This window comes from Podarcis raffonei, chromosome 12 (genome assembly GCF_027172205.1).
Source record: "Podarcis raffonei isolate rPodRaf1 chromosome 12, rPodRaf1.pri, whole genome shotgun sequence".
NCBI lineage: Eukaryota > Metazoa > Chordata > Lepidosauria > Squamata > Lacertidae > Podarcis > Podarcis raffonei.
Window position 1 is genome coordinate 16357986 of NC_070613.1, and position 15300 is coordinate 16373285.

The following is a 15300-nucleotide window of genomic DNA, read 5'->3' on the forward strand; positions in this document are numbered from 1 at the left end:
GTATAACAGTGCTTCAAATGTCTCATGTGGATGTGGCCTTGGGGTACCCTGAATACATATGAAACCCGATTTTAATTTGCTCTCATTCCAAATCATTGAGACTTATAGGTCCATTGGTTTCATTTATTCATTATGTGTGGTCCTCCCTGGAACTGTGCACTTCTACTTCCCTTAAATTATGAGATGAGGCATATTGAAGACAGAACCTGGAAACTACCATAGTAGGGCCTCAACTGTAGCAGCTTGCAGGGATTCTGGCAGCCATGGGAAAGCGCTGGATGGGGAAGTTTTCATGTTTGACATTTTATTGTGTTTTTATATGTACTGGAAGCTGCCTAGAATGGCTGGGGAAACCTAGCCAGATGGGTGGGATATAAGTAATAAAATTATTAATAATAAATAATAATAATAATAATTACTATTATTATTATTATTACACTGTCTCTTTCCAGTAAGGAAAAGAGTACATCCTCAACTTGTATCCCACCCTCCAAATTTACTGGAAAAGGACCAATCAGAGGGCTGGAAGGGGCCACAAGGGCCATCTTGCAATGCAGGAATCAGTTATCATGAGATTCAAGGCCTAAGATTTCCAATAGTGATGCTTTCTTCCCTAGGTAGTGGGTGGGGTGTGTCTGGAAGCTAGCCTACCATATGTACAAAAGTAAAATCTTAATTCATTGCTTCTGGCTCCTCCCACCAGTGGTATATGGCCCTTGGGAGGTTGCCCAAAAAGGAAGGAGGCCCTCAAGCAGAGAAAGCTGTTCCCCACACCTGGCCTATAGTAACTGGACCTTCAGTTGTCTAAAGTTATGAAACGGGACTCATAATAGAGGGCCTATAATTGCAAGAAAAGAAACACACTTCTCTCCCGCATAATTTTCATCGCCTTCTATACACAGATGCAGAATATGCATGTTCAATGCACTTCACGTTTTTTGCTGAGTGACCACAATTGGGGCACATGGAGCAGATTTATGTATGTTGCATCAAAGGAAGTATAAGTGGGTTAGACGAATTCTCATTTGGCAAAGCTTAGCTCCTTAGCTTGACCAGGCAAGCCTAGCTAAAGCACTTTTTAGAACTATTGCCATCCCATCTGGAGCCAAGCTAATGGCGTGTTCCCAGTGAATTAGGGGCAACTCTAGATAATGGAAATTCTGTTACCACTTTTAATTCCACTGAAGCAAAACCAAAGAGACAGACCCAAAAATGCTGATAAGAATTTTTTTTATGTTATTCCAATAAAAAATACATTCATACAGAAATATAACAATCTTGCAAAAAACAATTTCAAATAAAATCTTGTAAAACAATTTTTTTTTTACAAAAATCTTACAAAGAGATTCTTTAGATAACAGGGTGCTTCCAAAAAACAAACGAACAAAAAAAGGAAAAAAGAAAGAAAGAAAGAAATTTTACGAATAGAAATTCTCTTCTGAAATTTCAAGCAATTTTTTTCTCTCCGCTTTATTGAGGCTCGGTTATCACCTGAACAAAATGTACTTCTTTAAACCTACAAAACTGACAGGCATAATTTAACATATGGCACGCAGCCCCCCATTCCAAAACCATTTTGATGCTTCATAATCAAGAAAAGCTAATGCAAGGGGATTTATTAAATTTCCATGTTTTCCTCCTTGAGCATTAATAGTTATTATGCTTCAGCAGAAAGCATTGCAAAATAGGTAAACAAAAAACCCACCCCTGAAATGCCCCCAAACAAATAGAAAAACCCTTCTTAATTGCCTTGTTCCACTTGTGATGATCGGGATAAACATACAGGTATAGACCTCCCGTTTTTACTATGGAGAATGCTCCATGTATGAAATGTTTCTCTCACTATAGCTGCAAGGAAGTCCCTCAACGGGGGGGGGGGGAGAGCAAGGCAGATCCTACATGCATGAAGCTCCACATGTAACATGAGAGCCCTACAGATTGTAGACAATATAAACCTTTTTCCTAGGGCATATTTACTTTTTGTTTTTTTAAAAGTGCACACTCAAGTATATAAAAATTGAACACAATACAAAAGGGGCAGGCCTGTGTGTTCCTTAGAATTGGATAAATTAGTGTCTAATGTGTTCTAGAGAACTATTTAACCTTCACCACCAGTTCCTGGAAAAGATGTCCGAAACAGCAAGAAATAGGTTATCACTGTGGTTTGTGGGTAAGTACAGCACTGCTGGGGAAGGCAGTTCTGAAACTCACTGACTTAACTTCTGGGGGATGGCTGCATCTAAGCTCTCTCATGAAAACCATCTTGCGCCTTCAGCTGAAATGTAAATGCCCAAAGTAACAAAGCAATCATCAAGGAGCTCATTCCTAGATCTTCTCAATAAGCTTCTAGACAGAAGCCAAAGGGGTGGATTTGGGTTGGAGGATTTTTGTTGTTGTGGTGGTCACCTGCTAGAATTATCAACTGCTAAATGTGGCACAGGAGGTGGAGACCCCGTTGCCCTCCAGATGCCATGCAACCACAACTCCCATCAGCCCCTGCCAGAATGGTCAAAGTCAGGGATTGTGAGAGTTGTGGTTCAATGACATCAGAGACCAAAGGTTCCCTACCTCTGATGTAGTGCTTCCAGATGATGTGGAAACATGTCACTAAGTGAGCTACGCCCTCAAGGTGATGTACCAAATCAGTGCCCTTCGGGAGAGATGGAGAGCCAGCCAGATACCAGCAGAAAGTTGGTTGGAAGGTCCAGTTGGGACACGAGGGGCAGTCGTGGGACCTTGCCAAGGTAAAAGAGAAATGGCAGGCTCATTGGTCTGGAGAGAGAGAACTTGATTCAGAAAGCTGCCAAGTTGCATTGAAAGATGCCCAATTCCGCAGTAGCCTCAGGAAAAGGTTCCGATCTGCTCCATTCGCTTGACAGTCGGGGATTTTTGAGCTCGCAAGTGCGCCCCGACACAGAAGCGAATGCAGCCCAGCTTTCTCTTCGCAAGAATCGCTTGCGCCCATCGGAGCCTCTCTTCCACCCCCAGGCTGCTGCCCAAACGCGTTTTAAAGTAGTCTGCAAGCCAATAATATTTTTTAAAAAATGTTTTTATGTGTTTAGTGACCACCACTTGTTTGCTTCCTTTACAAAACTTAAGGAAAAGCAGAGTACTTCTTATGGGCTGCCATATTTCACAGGAAAGAACTCAATTCTTTCCTTGAAAAATATATATTATCCATACACACACACACAAACACACAGTGCTTACAAATACTATACAAACAAATATATACACCCAATAAACTTTCTGCCTGCTTGGTATCTTTTTTTTGTTTTGTTTTGCTTTTTCCATTTTAAAAAAGAGAGAGTTTTATTTTAGTATTAACAAAGAGAAAGCTTGATATAAAGACATGGAACTTGTGCCATTTTAAGCAGATGATTATTTTTGTAATGCTCCTACACTTTTAAAAAGGGAGGAATTGTAACATTTTGAGGTACATGGGAAAGGGAGGTTCAGGGTGCATGTTCTGTACACATATTATTGGTTGTGCAAGGATGTATAAACAGGGATTTTCAAGGTGGCAGAACCGGTCATATTATTCCATGGGATTTTTAAAAGGAAAAGTGTAATATTATATTGACATGTCCAAAGATGCTTTTCTACATGGAAAAAAACCCTGAAGATCAGCCTATGCTTTCCTCCACCTCTTCATAATTTACATTTGATACAGTACAAATGTCAGGTGACAAGAGAGCCTTAATGAAGCACAAATCACCCATACCCCTGTATAAGACCTCTTGCGAGAAGAGATCACTTTTGCATAAGGCACCATTATTAAGGTCAACAGTGCATTAACAGCTAGAAAACCAGAAATTAAGAGACCTCAAGGCATAAATAAAAGAGAAAAGGAACAAAAAAACAAAACCCCAACATAGCTGCATGAGAATTTTCTTTTCTTTTCTTAAAAAATATTACAGTTTCTAACCTACAGTGGTTTTATCCACCCAACAGGACAAAAAAAATTAAAAAAATAAAAATCCAGGATCTGTATGTTATGTAACATTAAACCAATTGCATTGTAGCAGCTTTTTAACTGGAATTGAGAGAGGGGGAGAGAAAACAAAAGAAATACCTGCAAGTCCTGATTAAAGAATGGAAAAGCATATAGTTCCCCAGAACCATGCAATAATCTTTGTATTATAATGAAAAAGTTATAGGTTGTGTTATATTGTAAATACACAGCTTATACAATGGATTACAAATGAGCTCTGTAGCAAGTAAAACAAGCTACTTGACACATTGCACATTTAAGAGCTGGACCAGACACCAAAAGCTCCTCTCACACAGGATAGGGGCCCCTCCCTCCATTCTGGTGTCCTGACTCGCCACCCCCTCCCCTCCATCTTCCCCTCCCTCTTTCTTTTTCTTTCTTTTTTTTTTTAAAGGTGCAGACACCCCTTTCGCCCCGCCCCTTGGAAATGATTGATCGCTCCTTTCTTGCGGCATACTCCTCACATATGCAAATGATTCCCCCGCCCTCCCCCATTCAGCTGACCTTTCCTCTCTCTCTCTCGCTTACGGTTATAAAACAACCACGAGGAACGAAACGGAAGGAAAATGAAACAAACAAACAAAAAGTATTCATGTGCCTCAGCATACAGTCGCCCAGTACGATCCTCAATAACATACAGTCGTCCAATCATTAACATTCTCAGTGCACGTGCTCACGGCAGAAGGCGTAGAAGGTTGGGTGCCAGCGTACGAGACCCACAACCGTGCGGTCGCTATGCCGTTTCCTTACATGACTTGTTTAGCCCTCTGAAGACCTTCCAAGGAAGAGAGGCCCTGGAGGCAACTGGGTTAGGGTGCAAAATGGCATGCTTTGGCTGGAACACGCATCCCTTCTTTCAAGGCTGGTTGACCTCGAAGCCTCTTAGCCCACAGGATTCGACCTCTTCACCCACTCAGAGATGCCTCTTCATGTGCAGGGCCAGGTGGTCGGACCTGGAGAAACACCTGTCAACGGAGAAGAGGGGAGAATTTTGAGGACTATCTTCCTATAGGGGAGTGAATTGGGTTAGACCAGGAGGAGTTAGCATGGCTTCCTCCAGATGTTGCAAGACTATGACTCTGCTTGTCCCATTCCACTGGCCATGCTGGACTGATCCGAGTTAATATTCCAATAACATCCAGACGGCACCACATTGGGGACTGCTGTGGTAGGTTATCAGGCCCTATAGGTCCATCCGAGAGACACAAAATTTGATTTGGGAGACCCAAGTGCAAAGCCCTTTGGAATCCTATTGTACCCCAGCCTTACTATCATCAGTTGCAACAGAGGCAAATACTACAGAGCACCTTTACGGAGCATACTTAAAACAAAAGTAACGTGCAGAATTAACTCCACTGCAATCTGTGTAACTTGGGACTGGTTCGTGCGACCTTGGGGCATAGAGATAGGTTGTCAAGTAGGCGAACAGAGGAACAGAGTGGTCACTCCGCCACTTGGCCAGAATGCAAAATGCTGTGTCAAAGCAAAGTGTGCAGAGTGGCACCACAGTCACGTTCCCGGTCATTCACCTATCGGGCTGACATTCATATCCTGAAAGGAGCTCGGAATGGCATGCAAGGGTCACAGCAACCCCATGAGACAGACTAGGCTCATCTAAATCGATCCAAGGGAGCATCCTGCAAGAATCTTAGCCTAAGTTCACCTGCTACAATAACTCTTTACAGTCCTCTTCCAATAACTCATTGTGACAGAAGGCTGGTGCAAAAGAGACCCAAACGAAGATGGCTAAGCAGACGAGCTATTTCTTAGAAGACATAAACTGCCTTGGAAGTTTTGGAGGAAAGCGAAGGTGACTCACAGAATACTAGGAGTTGGGAGAGAGACCACCACGGGGACCAAGTCCGCCTCTTTGTAATGTGACAGCATTTTCTAGGTGTTTAACTACACCATAGCAACCCAACCCAACCCAACCCTTCCAAGACGTTCATTGAAAGAGACCCTACAGACTGCTCCTCCTCCTGTCAGCTTCTTCTGCTTTCCTCCTGATCTCAGCATCAGAAGTCACTCTATTATTTAACCTGTATCCATGCAGACACTATCTAAAATGCATTAACTTCAATCCACTTAATTCTGGGAGTATTTCCACTGGAATTTCAAGTAGGCTGCTCTGAAATATGTAACTGGAAACGTTTTTCCTTTAAGCGGAGACAGAATTGATTCACCTGATCAGAGACTTATTTCTCTCTCTTTTTGCACTGTTAGAACTAAAAAGCTACACTGTTGCTGATCACTGAAGCTGGATGCTTCCTTTGAAAAGCTCTGGTGCAATGGGACAGAGCTGATACTTGATGAAACTGCCTGTGCCTTGGTGGCTTCATCAGTGTGGAGGGCTTAAGTCATTGCTTCCCATGGAAGCACGAGGGAGGAGGGAGGTGCAGGGGTTATTAAAAGAGAGTGCCCATTCACGTACCTGTCACAGTGACTACATTTAAAAGGCTTGGCACCCGTGTGCTTTCTGAAGTGTCTGGTTAACTCATCACTCCTCGCAAAACGCCACTCACACCCTTCCCATGAGCATCTGTAAGGCTTTTCTCCTGCAAATAAAACATACCAAAGATTATTAACCGTCCGTTTCTCTCTCCAAGCAAAGATGAATATTGATTCATTTGTTTTTAACATAGGAAATAAGGCCACTCAATTTAATTCACAACAGCACACTAAGTACTTCCGAGAACGCTGATGGAGAATTTAGATGTTTCTGAGCTGACAGATTTGCTGCAACAGCAAAACATCAAGCCTTGACTGGAAAACATGCCAGTAATGTAAGCCTTGTGCAGCTGCATCCTAGGAATTCTCTGAGTGTTTAGAATACAGGCTTGTAAAATCACCACTAACCTGGTCACCTAGGGCGAATAAGAACTGCCTCCAAATGTCCAGATTGTTATAGAAGTTTAATAGAAGTTGGTTCTCTATATCTTTTAGGCTCAAAACAACTCATATAGACCATGCTTGGAGGTCTCCTGCGCTAGTAGCTTTTGTGGACTTCCTGCTACACAATAGCAGCAAATTATGGGTTGCACGCTCCAAATTGTACTCATAGACTAAACCCACTGAAAACAATGGAGTCGAATTAGTTAGGCCTAATGTGCATCCATGGTCTTCTCCAAGTATAACTTAAGCACATACAACCCAGTATATATTGGGTTCACCTATTAGATACATAGGTTAGGCTGATCAATATTGGATGGTAGTGAGAAACCTAACCTACAAATTTGGGGCCATTCAAAGGGGAGAATTATTATTAACTATTATTAAGCCAGAATGTTTGGATGCCAGCCTTAATCCTGACAATATGGGAAAGCAAGTCTTAGACCAGGCATCCCCAAACTCGGCCCTCCAGATGTTTTGGGACTATCATTCCCATCATCCCTGACCACTGGTCCTGTTAGCTAGGGATGATGGGAGTTGTGGTCCCAAAACATCTGGAGGGCCGAGTTTGGGGGTGCCTGGTCTAAGACTCTCCCAAGGTTCCATTCCATGTCTTTCTATCGCTCTAGAAATCTAGCGAGTGTGAAAATGTCTGTCCCCGAATTGTGAATATCTAATTGCTTTGCCCACACAGCCAACCACCTTCCCCATGACTACATGGGTCAAAGTGGGCTAGGGTAGGGTGCGGGGAGCAGAGAAAAAACAACAACACAGAATTTCCCAATTCATTGTCATTCAGGTGTTTTAGACTACCAGGCCCCAGCGAGCATGGTCAACCATCAGGGATGATGATACTTGTTGTCCAAAACACATGGATAGCAGCAGGTTGGGAAAGGCTAGAGTGGAGAGCAAAACCACCTTCATCAGCAGATTATAAAAATGCATTCTGGTCCAGAGATTCTGGTTATAAGATTCTATGGCTTAACACTATTTGTTTGATTTCTGCAGAATAACGGGCATATGAGAGGTAAGCTCTCCCTCGCTCACCAGGCTGCGGAAGCATAGAACAGATCCATCTTTTTTGTATTCCCCTCTTCAAACGGTGAAAAGAACATCTTTGAAGAGGAGACCTCTAAGCTGTTTGTCTCAAGGTGCAGAATCTCGCTCTGCACCTTGAGCTGGAGATTGGTATGCCAGCCAGCGGCTCTGCACATCTAACCACAGTCATCAAGCACTCTAGAATATTAATGTCAAAAAGCAACTACTTTCACTATAAAAAATTTATAGAAACCCTGGAGTGCCTGCCCGCTTCAAATCCTTTCAAGTTAAGCTAGGGAACTGGGTTTTGTTTTGTTTAAATCTAGGTTTCATACTAGTAAAATCCTGTTTGCTTAGTGTTAGCAAAACCACATGATAATGAAACACTCATAAAGTCCGCCATTGTCTTTATGATCATAAACATCTCTCTCAAAAGATCATTTTACTTCTGTCAATGCACACACAGCTAGCTTGAGGCAAGTCCAGCAATTAAGGGAACTAGTTACTCTTCTATTAAATGAATCAATGAGGAATCTGTCCTTCAGAATCAGGACAAAAATCTCCAATTTCTGAGAAATGTTTCCATTTCCTTTTGCTGTTGCTGAGTTTCAAAGCTAGTTCTCTGTTGTTGTTGTTTTTTTTGTTGTTGTTTTTGAGGGATTCCCTCCACCTCCTTGGAAAAACAATTTAACAATTGTGCATCTTCTCAAGCACCAGCTAATTACAAAACAGGAACCAAACATGTGCAAGAGAGAGAAAAGTTAACTAGCCTCATCCAAGCTTTGCACATAGAAGTTTGCAAATGGCTAATGCAGAACAAAAATGAGGAAGTGATGCCTTGCATTTTGGAAACATCAGCTGTTATTGCATCATCTGATGGCCCCAAGCTCTTGCTCCAGAAATTGCGTAACATTATGACACTATTAGCATCAAGGGTTTTCCTTACAGTTACCAGCAACCAAAGTCAGACATGAAGCTAAATCCAGATGGGTTGCCTGGAATAAGTGACAACACTTCTACTGAACTGTAGGTCAGAGATGGGGAACCTATGGCCTTCCAGATATTGATGAACTACAACTCCCATCATCTCTGGTCATGCGTCATGCTGGCTGGGGCTGATAGGACATGGGAGTCCAGCAAACATCTGGAGGAACCATATGCTCTCCATGTCTGCCAGTCCTAATAATGGCATCCTGGTGCATAGTTCTGCTGGCCATGAACAGCAAGGGAAGGGGAAGAGAAAGAGGATGATGCTGTCATTGAGAACCAGCCACCAGCTGAAGTATTAAGCAGAAGTCCTATAGAAATCATATGTGATGGTGAACACCATTAGCCTGCCACATCTTAGGGCCCAAGCCATGGAAGGTTTGACACACATCCTAGTAAGAGAAAGCTACCTGCCAGTGCTATAGGAACAGGAAGCAAATGGGGTCCCCCTTATTACATTTATATCCTGCCTTTCTTCCATGATGGAACTGTAAACAGTGTTCCCAGAAGGCCTCCTAGCTCACTGCTGACTGGTCACAGACCTTCTTAACTGCACCAAAGACTCCATATCTTGTGGCTTCAGATCACAGCCAAGTGGGATGAGACAAGGTGTGCTTGAACCCACACATGAACAAGTAGCTGAGGCCACCTTAGTATGCCCCAGTTTTGTTTTCTTCCATGGAAAACACAAAGTGACCACTATTTGGATCATCCAAGACCAGATGTTTGGATCACCCAGTGGAGAAGATCTCACCTGTATGGGTACGTTGATGTGCTTTCAGATGTGAACTTTTGGTGTAAACCTTTCTGCACCCATTGAACTGACACCTGTGGATCCGCCGCCTCCCATCCGGAGAGGCATCGCCGTTCACTGGGGCACCCTTTTCTGCAGTCTTTCCACCACTACCAGTACGAATTTTGCCCGGCGAATGCAATTCACCAGGCGCAGAATTCCACGGTTGGGAAGAAGCTTCCTTCCCCAACTCAGGGGAGGAAGGAGGAGTCGACGTGACAGATGAACTCAAGTTTCCTGTACTGGTCAAGCCCAAGACATCACTAATGGGATCAGATGTAAATTTTGTTGTAGGCGAAAGTTCCTCAGAGCTGTCAGAAGATTCACTGCTGATGTCTGAATTCAAGCTGTTAGTCTCTAAACTCTGAGTCTTTACGCTTTCCTCCTTTGGAACACACGTGGCCTTCTGTTCAGATTCCTCCTTTTTCTCACGCGCCAAAATAATTTTGGTCCACAGATCCTCTTGACTGTCAAATTTTATCTCAGAGGCAGATACGTAGCAAGGCTCGCTCTGAAGGTATCGTTCCAGCTCTAAGCATGTCTACAAAAAAAATAAACACAATAAATTAAAATTAAATTTCTTTTTTTTAAAAAAAAAAAGTGCAAAGCTATAGAAGCCATTCTCCAGAAACATCAACCAAACCATGTGTGTGCAAAGGATGGGGTGTTTATTTCTGGTTGCTAGGCTCCCTTAAAGTAATAGGCCACTCAACCCTCATTTAATGACTGTTACAGTAAACAATGCAGTTCCCAAGAACTGGGCTGGAGTTCAAACACACATAGAAAGAGTTCAAATCCACCTACATTTTCCAGCCATTACTCTTATTGTGTGAGCTGAAAAATCATCTCCTAGAAAGGAGATGTTCAATGGGTTGGCTTGAAAGTGACTCTGTTTTCACCCCAACCCCCCAGTTTTAATCAGGCCTTTCTACACTTTCCAGTATTTTATTAACTAAGACGCCTTCCAAGTGAATTGTGTGATCTCTGCAGAAAGTTGTCAAGCTAGACTTCCACCGAGCTGACAGCACCAGCCCTCTGAACTCAAGAAACATGTGCGGTTGCGGCAAAGTCATGATCCATATTCAGGGGGAACCCACCAAGCCAGCCCATTTCCTGCAGATGAAAACTCAGCCTAAGGGAGACGTTCAAAGAATGCCAGTTCTTCCAAGCACACTGGCATGAGTTTTGCGTAACTTGGAACAATTCTGGTAGAAATGATAGCGGCCTAAGGAATTTCAGTGAACAAAACCTTTCAGAATGATAATGCGATGCTGAGAAGAAGAAGAAAATTTGAGAAAATGGAATTGCAGGGAAAGCGGTCAAAGGAGAAATACAACTTTTTGAGGTCCTGCTGGGAGCCCCACATTGAAGAATTTTATCTATTGGCCAAGAGCACAACCGTATGAGTCATCTCCCTATTTCTTTCACTCAATGCCAAAAGAGACTTCCTTTTAAAACCCTGAACTTCTGCCAAGAAAGTACACGGTTCAGATAGACATGCAACGGGCCATGTAAAATAAAATGAAATAAAGTAAGCTATCCTCCCTGCTGAAATAGGAGACAAGCAACCCTCCGAGTGACACAAATGTGTTTCCAAATTCCTAACAAACTAAAGAGAACTTTGGAAGAAATGCAAGCATTTATCTCTCTTTTTTGGGGGGGAGGTCTATCAGTGCACACTTCATTTCCCCTTCACTATCATCCCCATAATTAAAGATCAGCATGTTAATGGAACTAAATATATAAGGGGGTTGTGTGTGTGTGTGTGTGTGTGTGTGTGTTTATGGACAAATATATCAGACTCCATAGTTACCTTATTTTAAGCAGGAAACCCCCCCATCCCCATAAGCAAAGCTGACTCCAAAAGCAAATGTCACACATTTCACTCTCTTAAGTGTCAACTTAATGGGAGTTTCTGTCACAGTATGTGGCCGATTTTTACACTTCTCCCCCATCTGTTTAGGCTCTACTCCTAAGCACACTTACCTGGGAGTAAGGACCACTACTGACCTATGGGGCTTGTTTCAGAGTAAGCATGCCCAGGTTTTGACTGACCATTTCTCCCCTCTTGTTAACTGAAGGTTGGGCCAAAAAGTGGAAGAGACTGCAAGCTTAATCAATATTTATCGGTTTCCCTATAATTAGGGAACTGATTTGCAGTGCACTTCAAAAATAAAACAAGACACATCATTTCTATAAGGAAACAGGAAGGGAATTGACAGAAAGGGGCAGGTTCAAATTTCTTATTCAGGGTGGATTTAAAATTCCCCCATTATGCAAATCAGCCTGAAGGACTGGCCTGAAGCTCCGAAGGAGGTTTTCAAATTATTCAAAAGGCTACAGTGGGATACATATCTAGCTCTGGGTTAAAAATCCCAGAAATGCCTGAAGGAAAAACTATTTAGATCAATTTCAATTACATACTGTTGGTGCTGCCTTGGAAAGAAAAAAGAAAGAAGGGGGGATGGAGGGGGGAATTGGAAATGGGGAATTTCAAAACATGCACAAGGTTTCAACCTTCTTGATAGGTTCTCAGGCTTTACAAACAAAACCTCCAGACTGATTTGATCTGGGTACTCAGCTGGGCTTAAAGAGAGAGAGAGAGAGAGAGAGAGAGAGAGAGAGAGAAGGAGCAAATATCACAGCTAGGGGAAGAGGCAAGTAAATAAACACTCTCCCTTCACTTACACCCCCCCTCCAAGGGGGGGAATCCAAGACAATGCAAAAACAATCTTGTTTCCAAGCAAACCAATTACTTGTACTAACAAACAAACCCCCCCCCCAAGAAAAGAAAAAAACCATGTCCATTAAAGGCAACAAACCTCCTCTTTCCCTCCGCTAGGAAGACTCACAGCAATTAAAAAGGGGGGGGGGAGGAGAAACAAAACAGTATCATTGTCATATGACTGACAACTCAGGAGGGGGGTGGCGGGTAAGACAGAGGGAAAAATAATAATAATACTAATAATTAATGGTTAACATGCAGCAGGGAGTTAGAAGGTTGGCAATTCTGCTAAGGAAAATAATACTGGGGGGGAGATTATTTTTTAAAAAATCCAATTTCCAACCATTTCTCTCCCCCCCCCAAAAAAGTGGGGGTGTAAAAAAAACACACAACCCGGTGGAAATGAAAGACAGTTTGGATGACAAGACCCAGTTGTAGTGTTTGGATCTGCTTCAAGGCGGGGGAGGGGGGGGGAGAGAGGAGAGACAACTTTGCCAGGAACTAGATCAAGCAAAATGCAAAACGCAGGACTTGCGGATTTATGCTATTTATTTTTTTGTGGCAACATTTCGCTCCCGGGGTTGTTGTTTTGATGGCACACACACACACACACACACACACACACACACACACACACACACAGAGGGAGGGGGGGGCAGGACAGACATTCAGAAATACACCAGCCACTGTCCAGAAGCTGTGACAGCGGCGCTGGGCATAAACAGCACTTCTCCCGGTAGCGAGCAAAAACAAGCAGGCACGGCATAAAAAAACCCAGAAAGCAGATATAACAAACAGTGTTGCACAGCAGCCCAAACAAACACAATTGCTTGAAACAATAATGTTACTATTTAAATTTTTTTTATAAAAAAGATTCCTGCAGGAAGCCTTCCTAAAAGGCAAGCCTCTAACCTCGTTTATCAGTGTTGCTCCGAATTAAAAGCAACGTTTGCTCAGCACAAGCAGATATCCTTCGGTTTACCTGTTGCCAATATTCCTCCAGAGATGGTAAAGCGGAGAAGTAACCAGTGTCGTGGACAATTTGGAGTTCCTGAAAGATGCTACACATTGGAAGCACATCCATGGTTTTTTGTTTGTTTTTGTTTTCAAGGGGAAGGGGGGAAAAGAAGTTGCAACAAATAAACCCTCCACAGGGTCAACGTCCGATTGCAATGCGTCTCGTCGCAAGGAAGAAGAATAAAAAGCACAAGTATCAGATACACCGCTACAGATGTTTCTCAGCTGCTACCGCTGCTGCTGTCGTCGGTAGTCGTGATGGCAGGTGATGGCGAGAGAAATACGACCAGCTATTTACAAAGTCCCACTTCCTCCTCCTCCTCCTCCAGAGGGAAAGACGGCCACAAAGAAGAAGACAGGTTTGTTTTTTTCCTCTTTCAAAAATAAAAATAATTATATATTAAATTCCTCTTCGGCAGTTCAGATGCAAAGGGTATTTTTTTTTAAATATAATAATAATAAAACAAAAGTTTCATGCAAAGTTTAATTGCACAGCAATATCAAGGTATGGATATATATATATATACATAGATCTATTTATATATATATATATATCTTGCAGTCTCCAAAATGCAGCTGCTGCTGGTAAATCTTGCTTTCCACTCCCGGGGTTCTCTCCAGAAGATACTTGCTCAGGAGCCTACTCAATATTTGCAAACACTGAGATGACTGCGAATGTAACCCCCAGGAAAACTTCCCTATTCAAAGCTCTCCTTGGCCACAACCTCCTCCTCTTTCTACTCCCCTCCTCCTTCTACTCCCTCCCTCTTTTCGGCTCCCCCCTCCCTCGCGCTCCCAGCTACTCTCGCCCCGCCCCCTTTACTCCTTCTCCTCCAGCCCCCCTCCCTCCGCCACCTCGTGATCCCATTACGCCGGCTCCGAGCGCTGCCCAATCTCGAACAACAAAACTCGTTACACCGCGTTCCAATGATGTCAGAGGAGCCCAATGGGCGCCCGCGACGCATCCCGGCTCCTCCTGGCGTGACCGAACCTCTCCGTGACGCCGCGCCCGATTGGGCCGATTCGAAATTCGAGCCGCCCTGATTGGCCGGCCGCGCGGCAGGCTATTTTTAGAAGGGTATATAATGCCGGGGAGCCTGTTTTAGAGAAGCGACTCGGAGCGAGAAGGGGAACGTTTTGCTTGTTGTTTGCGGTTGCTAGAGAAGGAGAGGGGAGGAGGGGGAGGTTGCAATGCTGAGCGTGGCGTCCGGGGGCGCTGCTGAGCCGCGCAGAAATAGCAGAAGAAAGCTGAACCGCTTAGACGTTGCAACAAGATTTTTACCAGGGGAAACTGGGAGGGGGGTTGTCATTACACGTGGGTAACGTTTTCTTACGTGCATTGTCTCCCGTGCATTCCCCACAATGCAACAGAATTCTGCTCCTGGCGTTCAGCGGTGCAGTTTGCAGGAGAAATCGATTCCTCTACCCCGAAAAAAAATAAATGGTTTCAACTTTAATGCGTGCTTACTCGGAGGAAAGTCGCACCGAATTCAAAAGGGTTTTTTTCGATTTGCCAGCAAGCGAAGGCTTGGAGACTTGCGCTTAGTGGGGCTGCACTGTAAATGAATATTTGTTGCAGCGCTGCTTAACTAATGCTGGCTTCTGTCGAGAGATCATTTGCTACACAGCAGCCCCTTACACTGGTTTAGGAAAAAAATAGCTGTAATGGATGGTGGTGGTTTCTTTAAAAAAGAAATGTAGTTTTTGCATTCCACCCCCAGCTCTGCTAACTATCTGCCCTAACCCTTGTGAGTTTCGTTTCTTCAGTTTCATGGTGGTTTCGTTTAGGAAGTGCTTCCCATGAAAGCACCCTGGAAGCGTAATATATATATATATAACCATTTATATATATATTTA

General features: G+C 43.4%; 1 protein-coding gene across 1 annotated transcript; it reads right to left on the bottom strand.

Moving 5' to 3' along the window:
- Positions 1 to 1213: 1213 nt before the first annotated feature.
- On the bottom strand, positions 1214 to 14176 carry KLF6 (KLF transcription factor 6). Its single transcript, XM_053409652.1, has 4 exons — positions 13409 to 14176; positions 9663 to 10242; positions 6426 to 6549; positions 1214 to 4959 (listed from the first exon to the last, which is right to left on the bottom strand). The coding sequence occupies exons 1-4, from the start codon at positions 13508 to 13510 to the stop codon at positions 4908 to 4910; spliced, it is 858 nt and encodes a 285-aa protein (XP_053265627.1). The 5' UTR covers positions 13511 to 14176; the 3' UTR covers positions 1214 to 4907.
- Between the last annotated feature and the right edge of the window lie 1124 nt (positions 14177 to 15300).

What these genes read in the sequence shown, in the direction of transcription:
- KLF6 (XM_053409652.1), bottom strand. Translation starts at nt 13,510, where the DNA reads ATGGATGTGCTTCCAATGTGTAGCATCTTTCAGGAACTCCAAATTGTC. An exon ending in TGGAGGAATATTGGCAACAG is followed by an intron (nt 10,243 to 13,408) that starts GTAAACCGAAGG and finishes TTTTTTTTGTAG; the next exon opens with ACATGCTTAGAGCTGGAACG. An exon ending in AAATGTAGTCACTGTGACAG is followed by an intron (nt 4,960 to 6,425) that starts GTACGTGAATGG and finishes CTCCGTTGACAG; the next exon opens with GTGTTTCTCCAGGTCCGACC.